The 14,031-nt window shown below is 34.7% G+C and overlaps 1 protein-coding gene across 1 annotated transcript in view; it reads right to left on the bottom strand.

Annotated features, from left to right (window-relative positions):
* Window positions 1–8,545: 8,545 nt before the first annotated feature.
* The window catches only part of GABRB3 (gamma-aminobutyric acid type A receptor subunit beta3), a 252,890-nt gene continuing 247,404 nt past the window's right edge, over window positions 8,546–14,031 (bottom strand). The window contains exon 9 of the mRNA XM_074213722.1: window positions 8,546–13,526. Coding sequence (XP_074069823.1) covers window positions 13,185–13,526 — 342 coding nt within the window. The 3' untranslated portion in view covers window positions 8,546–13,184. The remainder of the gene's footprint in view (window positions 13,527–14,031) is intronic.

The following is a 14,031-nucleotide window of genomic DNA, read 5'->3' as shown; positions in this document are numbered from 1 at the left end:
TGTTCTCATTCTGCATCTCTGAACATATCATTTAACCCTGTTTGTCTTTGATTCCTCAACTATAGATTGAAAAACATGAAAGCATTTTTTTGCCCAGGTTGTTTTGAGGATTAAATGAGACATTTGCAAAAGACATAGCACAGAGCTTGGACCACAGAACATACTTAAATGCTTGGTATTTTTCCCTTTTTCCTGCATTTTTTCTTATGTATTTATTTTGCATATGTCTTGTTTATATGTAAACCGCGTTCCAAAGCCCATTGGCAATGGACTCTCCTCAGTGAAATTATATTATCTTCATGGTTGGGAATCAATGACCATGTGTGGGATGAGGTAGATTTTGTGAGAGCAAAAGAGATAGATCCACTCTCCTAGGACTCTTCAGCATCTTCAGGCAATTCCACTTTAAGTTGGTGAAGGAAGAATCTGACATGACATAAGAGTAATCAGCAGTTTCTAGCAACTGTCTATCCCCAATTTGCAACATTAGAGATTTCCAGGTAATTTGAGATCTGGGACTTACTCTCAATTGAATTGTTACATCTCTCCCAAGGAGAGAGTTCTCTTTCTCTGTATTTTATGGTATATGTTCTCCTATGTATTTGATAGGAAGGGAGTCAAGATTTAAATAAAAAGTGGAAGGTTCTTCTTCCCACAATAACAGAAAGCAATTGGAAGTTTTGCTTGAACATGAAAACCATATCCTCTAGACAAATATTATTTAAGGGACTGGACAGATATAATTCTAATCTTGTACCCCCCTGTCTTTGAGGAGAGCAGAGTGGTCAGCTTTCTGGCCCTAACATCCCTTCTCCTCCTCCTGGTAGAAAATTGTCTCTCTTGGAGGATGGTGGGTAAAAAAGAGACTAGATACATCTATTCTGACTCCATTTGAGCCACACAGCAACTCCTTCATGCTACATGTGACTAAGGTAGCTTTACTATGTATACTTTTATGTGGACAGGTCATCTCCAACAGAAGGTAAACTTGAGGGTAAGAGGTGTTACACATTTTGCTTCCCCATCCCCTAGCAGAGTAATTGACATAAACTAGACCTTTATAAAAATGATTTATTGGTTGATTGACACAGATCATGGGAACAATAGGCCCTCAGGAACAACCTTGCCAGACCCTGTTTGTGGTTTCCTTTGTGGGCTTCTGGACCTCCTGAAACAGAAACACAGACTAACTACTTAGTTCAAGGGCCAGAAACATATGGACACCTTAAACCTTTTAATTACCAGAGTTTAGATTAGTGCCTAGTGCTTAATAAATGTTTATTAACTGACCTGTCTGGACTGGTTCTCCATTTTAGTCAGTCAATAAGTATTAATGGTTATTTTATGTCAGATACTGTGCTAAGACCTGGGAAAGAAAATGTAAGGAAAAAAAGACTCATCATCCTCAGCTTACTGTCTAATGGGGGAAGACAACTCATAAAAAGAAGTCATGCAAGTGGGAGGAGGGGACTGGAAGGGAAGGGATTTGAGGCAGAAGAGAAGGAAGATACTCAGCTTCACTCAATTTATTATCATCCTTCTCTACAAAGGTTTAGTGGAGTATAGCTGGGTGGGAAGCATATGGCTCTTACTTTCTATATTTCAGATATGTTGAACCCCAAACTAAGAAAGAATAGGTTCCTGATCTTGAACCCCTGATGTCAGCTCCCTTATTATCAACACACCTCAGCTCTACCACCTCAGTTTCCCACAGTAAATCTTCTCATCCTTTTTCACTGTTGCTCTATAAAGTTCTATATTTAGACCTTTTCCTCTCTTGTCACTTCTATTTTCTGGCACTCACTTAAATATGGCCCACAGAATTCCTGGTCAAAACTTTTAAAATTGCTTGCTTCCTTTTTATATAGCAATATTCTTCCTCTGACATGTACACACACACACACACACACACACACACATACACACACACACAACAGACACTTCTTGATCTTTGAGTCAAAATGCTGTTTTCCTCCTGTTGCCTTTTTCAGACTTTTCTTCAACTTCCTGACACCCCACTACATACAGCAACCTCACCTCCTTTTACATTTACACTATTCAAACATATTACCCAATCCAGATCCTAATAGTTGTGATATACTAATTTCCTGCATATTTTTGCTCTGATCTCAGTGATTTCATTGCCTGGTTCTTGTCTTTCCCTTCACATCAGCTTCTGGCCTCTAATGCTCTAACTTCTTAGATCTTTAATTTGTTTGAACACAAACATCTGATTATTTGACCATAATCTTTTATAATTCCATCTGTCTTTTTTTCTTATTACATCTAAATCTATTCTTTTTTAGGTTTTTGCAAGGCAAATGGGGTTAAGTGACTTGCCCAATGCCACACAGCTAGGTAATTATTAAGTGTCTGAGGCTGGATTTGAAATCAGGTCCTCCTGACTCCAGGGCCAGTGCTCTATCCACTGCACCACCTAGCTTCCCCTAAACCTATTCTTAATGCTCATAGTGACCTCTAATTACTCTACTACTCTGTTTTTCCTAGGCCCTTCCATCTGCTTTCTATAACTATCATTTTCCCCCCCAGTTTTGATCCCTGCATGAACCAAGTCAATATGACACTATCTCCCATTCTTCAATTCATTGTACTATTGTAAGACTGCTACTCATACCTTGCCAACCAACAACTGTGGATCTGCCTCCTTTGTTACAACTCACATTCTAGAAACAGAGCTGGAGGCAGTCACAAAACAGTGCTTGAATGTATTGAATGCCTAGATGAGTGAATCAATGAATGAAGAAAAGTCCATCAAATATTGACCATTTGCCAATAGAGTTTGTTCTTCCTTGATGGTAGATATTTGAATCTGATTATATTTCTTGATTATGATTATGTTTGTCCTTTCTTCTCAAAGAAGACCTTAACATCAGAGAGATGATGCCATGACATGCAAGTGAATTTGGATTTCTGAGGGTTCTGTGCAAATTCATCAGCCTCACTTTCTTCTCCAGAGTCATGAGTCCAATGACCAGTTATGGATCAGGACAACTGGAGATGGCCCTGGATGTAGTGGGAGACCTTGGCCTTTTAAGAGCCAGGTCTTTCACAATTTGTCTAAGGCAATGCCCATTTATTAATTAAGGTTAAGTAAGAAAACAATGAGAAGAGGCCAAGAATGCTCCCCCCCCCCCAAAAAAAATTAAGCTAGTAGGGAAAGCCCCTGAGGGTTTCTCTTATCTTGCTCCTGTTTATGACAGATTATCTTAATGAGATCTATCATCTCGGCAGGGATAGTGACTAGACTTGTTATTTTAATAATATAGGATTAATGTAGTACTGCCATATGCGGACATATTCTATAGGGCAGATCAGCACCTTTTCAGTAGCTTACAGCCTTTTAAGGAGTTACTTTGAGAAATTAGTGATTTGCTCAGGTCACATAGCCAATGTGAAAGTGGGAAATGAAGCCAAGTTTCCCTGGCATGGAGATCATATCTCTAATCATTCTTCAATATTGCCTTTCAAATTGGGTCTAGTTGACAAAAAAGTACTATGAAATTTTCTAGGCTTAAAAGTGCTTTCTCAAGTTAATAGATGTTGAGGGATCCTCTTCAACTTCTGAAGCCTTAGACATGATATTATATGATAAGGAAGTTAAATTGGCTGGGGTGGAGGGGATTATATTATTTCTACTAGTTTAATTTCATTTTTTGGAATGTAGGAGGTACTTTAAGTTCTTTTGATCCAAATGAATTGCAGTAGGATTTTGGGCCCCTTGCAAATGATGGCATTAAGGCTTAAATGATTACTTATCTAGTTTCCATATATCCTGCATGTTAAAAATGCTATTAAGAACTTTTGCATATCAGAGTTGGTGCCAACTTAAGAGAGGAGAGTGTTAACATAGAGATCTATGAAGTCACTACAGGTAAAACAAAGATACCCCTATTACAAGGCCCAGTTCTGGGTCCATTACTCCTCTATGGTAAATCATATATTATAGGAATAGTGATTCCTGTTCATATTTGCATCTAGAATTTTTTATGGATGTTTCTGGTTCATGTGCTGAAACAATTGTTTTTGTAACTTAAGTTGACTGAGTTTCTTTGAGAAAATTTTAATAATATTGAGGCATGCTTTCCAAAACAATGTCTTGAAAAATCAAGATTTTAAATTTTCAATAAACTTTGGAGACTTTACACAGTTCAAAGGGCATCAAATTGGTATTCAGATTATCACCAAGTGCTTTGAAATAGCATCTTCAATTAAATCCCTTCAGATATATGAATATTATAATTCATAATGGTTGTACTGTATAGAAGAAATTCTAAGATAATCTAATTAAAGTTTTCATTTTATAAATGAGGAAATGGAAACTAACAGAGACTATGCGACTTAAGCAAATAATCACAAAATTAAAAAGTAGTAGGGCTAGGATTCAAACTCACATATTTAGGGATTCCTACCACGTCATGCTGGTACAATTTGATGAAAATATCTGCACCAATAAGTTAGTAGTCCAGTAGATCCACTATATTCTTCTGAGTAAAAATTTGAGCTTAAAATTGTTATTAAATAATTTCTATCAAGAACCCAATCCCAAATTGGAGCATATCACCCTTTATTTTATTCTTGTTTGGAGAGTACTTCCCATTGAATTCCAAACATGTTATTCTTTCCTCAGTTTCCTCTAGTATACCAGCTGGGAAAAATTTGAGATTCAAATATTTGTGCAAAATATTTGATTTGCAATATATCTGTGGAGCAGTTCTTTTACAGTTTTATTAATTTATATGATCACTAAAAAGTATTTAATTTAAATCCTATGAATGAATTTATTTGACTTAGGGAAGGTGATTTCTCAAATAAAGGATGGAGACTGGGAAAGAAACAATGATTTTCATAATTTTAATATATTTTCAGAATTAATTAATTCTGTGTTAATTACCTGAATTAATTACCCATATCTTTAGATCAATATTGAAACAGTATGTCTCACCCTCAACTATTTAAGACCACTTAGACTGGACACCTAGGTGGTACAGTAGATAGATCTGGAGTCTGGAATACTCATCTTCCTAGGTCCAATTTGACTCAGACATTAACTATGTGACCTTGGGCAAGTCACTTAAATCTGTTTTCCATAGTTTTCTCATCTATTAAACGAGTTATAATAGGAAATGGCAGACCACTACAGTATCTTTGCCAAGAAAAACCTCAACTGTTACAAAGAGTCAGAAACAACTGAAATAACTGAGCAACGACAACCAAAAAAAAAAAATTGAAGACAAGGAGTGGTGATACTCCTGCCATTGGTAAAGCTGATATGTGAATAGTGAATACATCTAATGAGTCTATTTGAGTAGTAGTTTGAGGGTAGCATTATCTGGTGGCTAAATTATGTATTATCAAAATTAATGGTATATAATTATACACAATCTTCTGTAATATGTATTATCCATATATTTGTACAACTATACATAATTAAAAGCAGCCTTTTTTCTGAAAGTTTCAAAAAAGCTCAAGCATGAACCAGTGGGAGTAGCTATTGCTCCTGTAGGCCCTTCTATGTGTGCATATAGACCATTCTACAATGATCAAATTGGATTTTCTAGTCTATTTTCATGATAACAAATAATTATATTTTAATTTTCCAGGACCACAACAAAATCCAAGAAACCCAGAGTTAAAGGGTAATTCACAAGCCACATTATGCAACCCATTCCTGAAAAAGTGATCTTGCTTCAATAAGCTCACAGACCTCTAGGAGTAAGGGAACTCATAACATTCTGAAGGAATCAATTCAATTTTTGTAGTTTTCCTGATATTTAAGCCAAGTTAACCCCTTTTTTTTTGAAGCTCTGAAAACATCCCCTGTTCTTAAATTAATTCTCATATGATAGGGTCAGAAGATCCTTTACTATTCTGGTTGTTCTTTTTAATATGCCACACCTATGTCATACCATGCTTCCTTTTGTCCTTTGATACTAAAACAAATAAAAAAAGGACAAACAAAAACAAAGTAGCATTGTTTATAAAAAAAAGTCAGGTATCACCTTAGAAGCAGTTACAAAATATACTAAATAGTCAATTATTAGCTTGACATGGAGACATAGACCTTTAATCCTCACCAATAGAGAAGCTAAGGCCAGTAGAACACGTGAGTTTGGGAGATCTGAGCTTTAGAGAATTAAACCAATTAGTTTTCTGCTTGCCTGGCACCAATGTGATGAGTTCCTAGGAGACTGATCAGGAAGGATTGCCAAAGGATAGATAACCTGACTCAGGTCTGAAATAGAGGTCAAACTATTCTCATTGATAGTGAGCTTGGGCCTATGAATAGCCACTGACTGGGTGAGATAGGGAGAGCCAGTCTTTATATACATGAATATGCATATGGGCATACACACAATACATATATGTATTTATGTACATACTATATACACATATTCACATGCATATATGCATGTATAGAGATAGGAATATTAATTAGCTTTGCTCCACTCAATTTTTTTCCAAACTGAAAATAAGCAAGCAATTTTCTCTTTTGCATGGGAAGTGAAAAGAAAACGGAGAAGATTATTTAGTTTTTTGTGGGGTGGGGGGAGTTGCAAGGCAATGGGGTTAAGTGACTTGCCCAGGGTCACACAGCCAAATTAGGATAAAATATCTCAGATATGGTTTGAACTCAGGTTCACCTGACTACAGGGCCAATGGTCTATCCATTGTGCCACCTAGCTGCCCCTATTTAGATTTTTTTTTTAAAGAAAATGCTATCTTCTAAAACGTTGGAGTGATTTGTTAGTAGTTCAGTCATATCTGTTTCTCTGTGATACCATGAACCATAGCACACCAGACTTTTTATCCTCTACTACTTCTAAAAATCCATCCACATTCATGTTTATTGCTTCCATGACATTGTCTATTTATCTTATTGTTGGCTGACACCTTTTCCTTCTTCTTCAATTGCTCCCCAAATCAGGATTTTTTTCAATGAATCCTGTCTTCTTATTATGTCACCAAAATATTTAAGCTTCAGCTTCAGTGAATTCACCTTCCAATGAATAGCCTGAATTAATTTCTTTAAATGTCCACTGATTTGACCTCCTTGCTGTCCAAGGGACTCTTAAAAGTCTTCTCCAGTAGAAATTTAGGATAAAACAATTATACAATTAATTATCAAAAGATCCTTTCATAAAGTTATGGAAAATAGAAGTGGTAGAAGAGAAAGCCTCAACTGCTCTTTAGTGAATAATTTAGACTATTTTGAAGAATATAGAATTTGATATATGATGTGATGATTTTTCTAAACTTCTAAATCATGAATTCTTAAGAAGCTTCAAAATATTCAAGAAAAAACCCAGAAAGTTCTCCCTCTTATTTTTTTTTTCAACTTTTCTGACTTTGACAATTACTAACTTGGATAAAGTTAGGTGAAGGAATTCTATATTTAGTATAATGATATAGTATAATGATATCATAGAATAATGGGTCAGGAAAAAACAATTTACCCTTCTTAATACTACATAAAACCTTACAGAGGAACTACAGACCTTGAGAATTTAAAGGTGTGCAAAGTCTACATATACATTATCTAAATAATGAAAACTTTAGTAGTGGGGGAAAATTCTCAAAGTTCTGTTATTAAGTTCACAAAAGAGGAATCTGAAGTTCTTTAAAGTCCTCAAGTACCTGAATGTTCTTTAAAAAAAAGAAATCTATCTAATCTTAAGCTAAACTTTATATATCACCTATCTCTATTGATCTCTCTTTGGGATGGTATCAATTGTGGAAATAAAGTTGATTGAGGTTAGGATTGAGTTATATGATATTTTGTGTTGGTCCTTTCCTTATTTCTCAGAACAAGATATAGAAATATAAGTAGATTTGTGTCTTTTAGATTTGTAATATTAAGATGACATTTGTGTTTATCACATTCACCTATTATTTCTTACCACTGAGATCAGAAAAAAAAAGAGAAAATGTGTTTGTTGCAACCTTGTAGATTTATAATGGATGTCTTCTGGAATCTGAGTCATTAATATTTAGAAGGGGGTCTTAAGTAGAGGTATGCTGGAGCCAACTCCAATCTACTAAGCTAATTATTAAATTTCAATCTATTTATACCTCCGAAATCAGAATTGGCAAATGCAACAAATCAATACTGATTTATTGTTTTATTGATTCTCTAGATTTAAAGAAGTTATGGAGAAAATTTTAATAATGTAGATTAAATATAATTGTGTACTATTTTTTTTCCTTGAGAACTGGTTAAATAGTCACCAGCACACCCCTGATCTTTATAGGTAGTTTTGTCCATTGCCTTTCTTCCAAACCTTTTTTAAAAAGAAATACTTATTTCTCCTAAAATTTGTTTAAAGGCAGAAAGAGGACTAGATGATCACTGTGAATATATGTGCCATGTAATTAAAGGTGAACAGTACTTGCTTGTGATTTATTTTCTTACCTGGCCAAGTTTGTATTTATTTCCTCTGATTTTCAGTGAAACTCAAAATCTAAATATGAAAGTGAAATAGAATAAAAACAACCAAATAAATAAAATTAGTGACCTCCCCCAATGAATCATTACAAGTCATCATTTAGTCCTTTTTTTAATAAATTAGTATTCATTCATCAACATTGCTCATATTTTGTCTATCACTCAGTTTTGCTGTTTGTTTTTCATGTCAAATAATACAAAAGAATATATATACATAAATGTGCTTAAGCAAAACTGGGCTTTAATTTATCTTTACAATGGGATGTCATTAACATAGGAGTTAGATATCACAACACAATTATCTATTTCTACTTCAGACTCTTCAGGCTGTAACTCAGGATAATCCTGTAGTTGCCTTGAATGCCCTCATGGACTTGTAAAGTGAAAATATGAAATGAGAATGAGAGCACACTAATGGGGCTAGTCCTGGGTGAGCCATGATATGCAAATTAGTCTCTGAGAATAAACCACTAGTCTAGGCAAGATTTGATTTTGTTTTTTTTTTTTTTATGGACATCAAGTTGCCTTTTAAGTGAGTAGAAGAGGTAATTATTCAGAGGGCATCCTAGTGTCCTGGGGGTAGGGGTGGGGATAAAGAATCACTTCAAAAGATATTACTTTCCAGTCTGATGAAATCAAAAGAGTGAATTTCAAAAGGGATAATAGGATAACCCAATTTATGGCCCAATTTTCTTTCATTAAAAGGTCAGTGTTATAAATTAAGTACGAGATTCAAATAATTCTTATGACAGTTTATATTTTTCAAGCCAAGATATTCAAAGGTGGGCACTTTTCTCAGTTTAAAACATTGTCACAACACAAGATTGCCCAGAAAAACCAAATAAGAATAACTGCAAGGTGTCTGAAATGATACACCTTGGGTTGCAGCATGCTCATTTCTATCAAAGTAGCACCCAACCAGTCAATCTGGAATCACTCAGCAGTGTTCCAGGGGAAAACATTCACGAGTAAAATTTAATCAAGTAGTGTTTAATGAGGGCCATCACATAGAGATGATATAGCATAAGGATCAGGGCCTAAAAGGAAAAGGTATTGTAGGTGTGGTTTGGCTAATGTAATAACTGGAAGTTCAGGACTCCCTCCTAATTGTATCTGAGATTTCCTAACCACATTAGACTATGGGATTTTAGTGAAGAGATTTACATGAGTGACACATAATCCAGTCAATGAAACCCCATTAAGATGCTGGTTAGGGGCAACAAGAGTTTCACCTATTTAAAAGGTTAACCATGCTATGGATCACAGATGGAGGATTTATGGAATGGCATGGATGAAAAATCACATAGGCTAAGAAGTCATAGGTGGTTTATAGTCTGCACCATCAAATGGAATACCCACACCCACTGAAGTAATGTAGTACAACTGGGTGATTATGAATTGACTCAAGAAGAGGTGAGGTGAGTCTGGGTAATAAGAAGACATACTTCACAAGAACTCTACTGTATATTTTGAGGACCTGTGAACATTTTTGAAAAGATGCATATATATTAGCCTACCTAGAAATCTGATTATAATTTTTTTAATTCCTTTCAAATTCTCAGAAAAGTAATCCTCTAAATCCCTTCACCAATCTTTTCTTTACAACCCTTGATGAGACCTTACAACAATCAAATTTTAAATCTAGAATACTGAATTTGGGCCTCATCTATACAGCTCCTTCAATGACTAGAACAGCTGCTGTGGGTTCATGAGAGGTCATGTTGGCCTGGAGACCTAAAGAAAAGAGTTGGGAAACAAATTCAACTAGTCTGGGTCATGATGGTAAAAAAATGTTCTATCCCAAATTTTCTGCTGCTTTAAAAAACAAGTTTAGGCAGACTACACAATTCTTTTTATCAGAAGAAAAACATTGTTTGCCCTTGAAATGGGAAGAGCAAACACATGCCCATGGATCTGAAAAAGGATTTTTTTGAATATATGTATGTATGCATGTATGCATGTCTATATATAGTTACAAATACAATATGTAGTATAGCCATTATATTTACTTCGTTGCAATGTCTACAAAGTTGTGAATCCCAATCTCATTGCCAAATGCATATAAAAAGCTCAAAAGCTATTATTACCTACCATGCAAATTTATACCAAGGAAAACTTGTAAAGTGGATTGCAGGAGCTCTTTTGAGGTCTAAAGGTTCTCTGCCATTGCTATTCATGAACTTGAAGTTCACATATGTTTTTATTTTTAGCTTCTTCCCACCCTCTCTTCCCTCTCCTCCCATCCTCAGGAAAGAATTAATGGTACAGTTCTGAACAGTATGCATTGTGCATTTAAGGACTCCAAATGTCCACAATGAACTACTTTCTTCACATCCTTTTGCATTTCGAGTCCCTCATATGTGTGGAGCTCCAACCTTGAGTCACTGAACACAGAAAAATAGTGGAAATATTGAAAAAGATATGATCTTCAGGAACATCTCTTTTCTTTAAAATGTTTACAATGGATAAGGCCACTCACAAGATTTTCCCAATCTGTTCATAATTTATAAATCCATATTATTATCCTGAGAGTGCCAAAGAAAAACCTATATAACACATTTCTGTAATAAACTGTTTAGCTCCATATAAAATAAAACTAGAGAAAATTTGATTAAAGTCTTTTTTTTGAGGGAGGGAGGAGAAAGAAGAGTAGAGAAAGATGGGAATGAAGAAGAGGGACAGGAAAGAAAAAAAATCAGGAATTGCTTCCATCATTAGTCTTTGTGTGTTTGATTTAATCCCAGAGTGAGTCTAGCAGCTATTATCAATTCCTTCAAATCAAAGGTTGTAATGACCACTGAAGGGAACTCCCATAGAAGTAATACTGGACAACTTATACATCCTTATAACATCCCAGGTGGTATAGGTCCTATCAATATTGAAATGAAATCCAGGGGTCAGAGAGTTGGACATGAATCTGGCTGACTGCTTCTGTGTGTTGGACAGAACAGAGGCAGCTGGGGCAAATGCAACATTGTGAGACAACAGCAGCCAGGAAATCTATGAATAGGTTTCATCTTAAAAGGAAATTTAGCAGTTCTTTCCTGCACATTTTACTATTATTTTTTCTCCAAATGCTTAATTCCACTTTGACACCTATTTATAGGACCATAGTCATGTCCATTTATGGATGTCTGTGATAGAAATATTGTTTACAAAAAATATATCATCTTTTTTTTTCTTTAGAAAGATCTAGTTGTCTAAATAGCAAGTTAAGGTTGCATCTATGAAACCAGTGCACCTTGACTTGCATCTACTAGCTTTAAAAAGTCGATAGGATGAGGAGATGGATTCCAAAAGAAACTAAAAAAATGAGCGTGCTGTTTTATCAAGTTGATGTTTGCCTAAAAAATAATAAATGGCTGCATGTTATTTGATGATGAGATGCCATGCATTAGTTAGTTTACTGATTGCTGATTGCAGCATCCCAGTTAGTTGTACCAGGAGTGTTTTGATGTGCTCCTTATGGCATATGTTGGACATGGAAATAAAGGCCGTGAGTATATGTCTTGATTTTTGTGTTTCAACAGTAGAAGTAGCTTAAGTCTTAATTCCAGATAATAAAAAAGTTGTCACATCACATGAAGAAAAGATATGACATAGCATGCTGCCACAGTAGCAAGCATAAGAAAAAAAGTCTTCATAAAATATACATATTTATGCATATTATGCAAATATATTTTATAGTAACATACAATGTTTTAAGAATGTTGGATAATGTAAACACAAATTTAAAAAAAAATAAATCTAGATGATTTCATGTTAGAGTAACAAATAACCTGAGACTTCTATGCTTTCCGTTGGGTATCAGTCTTAGAAATCTATAAGAGATACAGAACACAGTTTCAATTGTTAAAATGTCAACAAAAATGATACCAAAATGTGCTAAAATTTTCCACTTAGTACAGCTAAGCTGGAATCAGTTCAAGTGTACTGAAACAAATAACAGAAACAAAAACCAACCCTAAAGTGTGTGTTACAATACTTACAAATGAGATTCCTTTCACCACGGATGGATTTTTCAAAAGATGAGTGTTTGAATATATTATAATGAACATCTTAAACAACAGGACAGCTTTCTTTCTGTGACTATTTAATCCAAGTCAATGATCACTGAAAAATGACACGCATGGAAGATGAAAAGAAACCTTATAAATCAAATGAGCAAAGAAAACTTAGTTCAGTAAAACAAAGCATATGAAATGAAAGAGAAGTGACTCATTTTAAACTAGCAGTATCACTGGATGGATTTTTGAAGAATACATTAGCTTTAGGTAATCAAGGTTTTGAAAACCTGTACTGAAAATGTCTAATTTATGATAACTTAAGACATATTTAGGGGTGATATTATGTAACACTCCCTCATTCGTAAGGTGAAATATTTAGATGATATCTGTCCCTTTCAATTAAAAAAATGTGCCCACTTCCTTTGATATGCATTCTGTGTTAAATTGTCCATAGCTGCTGAATGTATACATGTATGTGCATTTATATTACATACACAAGGTTTCATAGACCTATGTATATACAGAAATGCACATACATTCTCATATACATGTGTGTTTATATCTATATGTTGAGAAAGTCACATATATATATATATATACAATTGTGTATGTATATATATGTGTGTGTATTTATATATAGGTATAAAAATGACAGGCAGAGTAATATTTCACTCAGTGTTAAATGAAGTCTGTGAAAAACCGAGTAGAGTCACTCAGTTAACATAGTATAGCCAGTAAATCAGGTTGAAAAGAGAAAAAGTAAATGGAAACACGATCCTTGACCATCTGTCTATGGCATTCACATCCGTTAAGTCGGGAATTTTTATTTTGAGCTGTGAAGACCTCCTCCGTAAATGGGTCTTCTTGTGCGGGATGTTTCTGTCCCCCATATGTCGCCCATGCCCTTCTCGGGGCATGCTTTGTTTCCTGTACTGGATTCCTGAGTTGTCAAAGGATATTGCTGAATTCCTGGCATCTCCAACACCTGCTGTGACCTCATTCACTTCATTGTGAATTTCAAGTGACGTTAACAGAATGTTTCCATGAGCATCCACCTAATTGGAAGAGACCATCATATCATCAGACCACTCAAGTGCCAATAAATCTAATTTTCATATTTCAAATACAGGACAATCTATTAATTTGAAATTGGGAAATTGTGTATTCTGTCATGCCTAGTACTTCATTTTATTGGGAAACATCATTTCTGGAATTGTAACAGCAGTTTAAGATATCCATCTGCTTTGATTAAAAAATGTTCTTATTTATGAAAATAAATAAAATAAGGGGACTTGTTCAAATTGAAATTCAGCAATAAGAGTGCAACACACACTACTGCAAAACTGAAGACCACATTTCTCATTTTTATCAATTTTCTTTGAAAAATATCCTTAAATAATTATGTATTTCAGAATCATGATAGAGTATGTAAAACATTTTGGTTTTCTCACCACTATTCTCTTGTTCTGTACTGTAATAGCTTCTTTCTTTTTCTAAGAGACAAATGTTTTATTATAGTTCAGATGCTTCTCTTAACAGGTAAGTGGATGAGACTCTAAT

This window comes from Macrotis lagotis, chromosome 1 (genome assembly GCF_037893015.1).
Source record: "Macrotis lagotis isolate mMagLag1 chromosome 1, bilby.v1.9.chrom.fasta, whole genome shotgun sequence".
Classification (NCBI taxonomy): Eukaryota; Metazoa; Chordata; class Mammalia; order Peramelemorphia; family Peramelidae; genus Macrotis; species Macrotis lagotis.
This window is presented reverse-complemented; position numbering and strand designations above follow the sequence as displayed.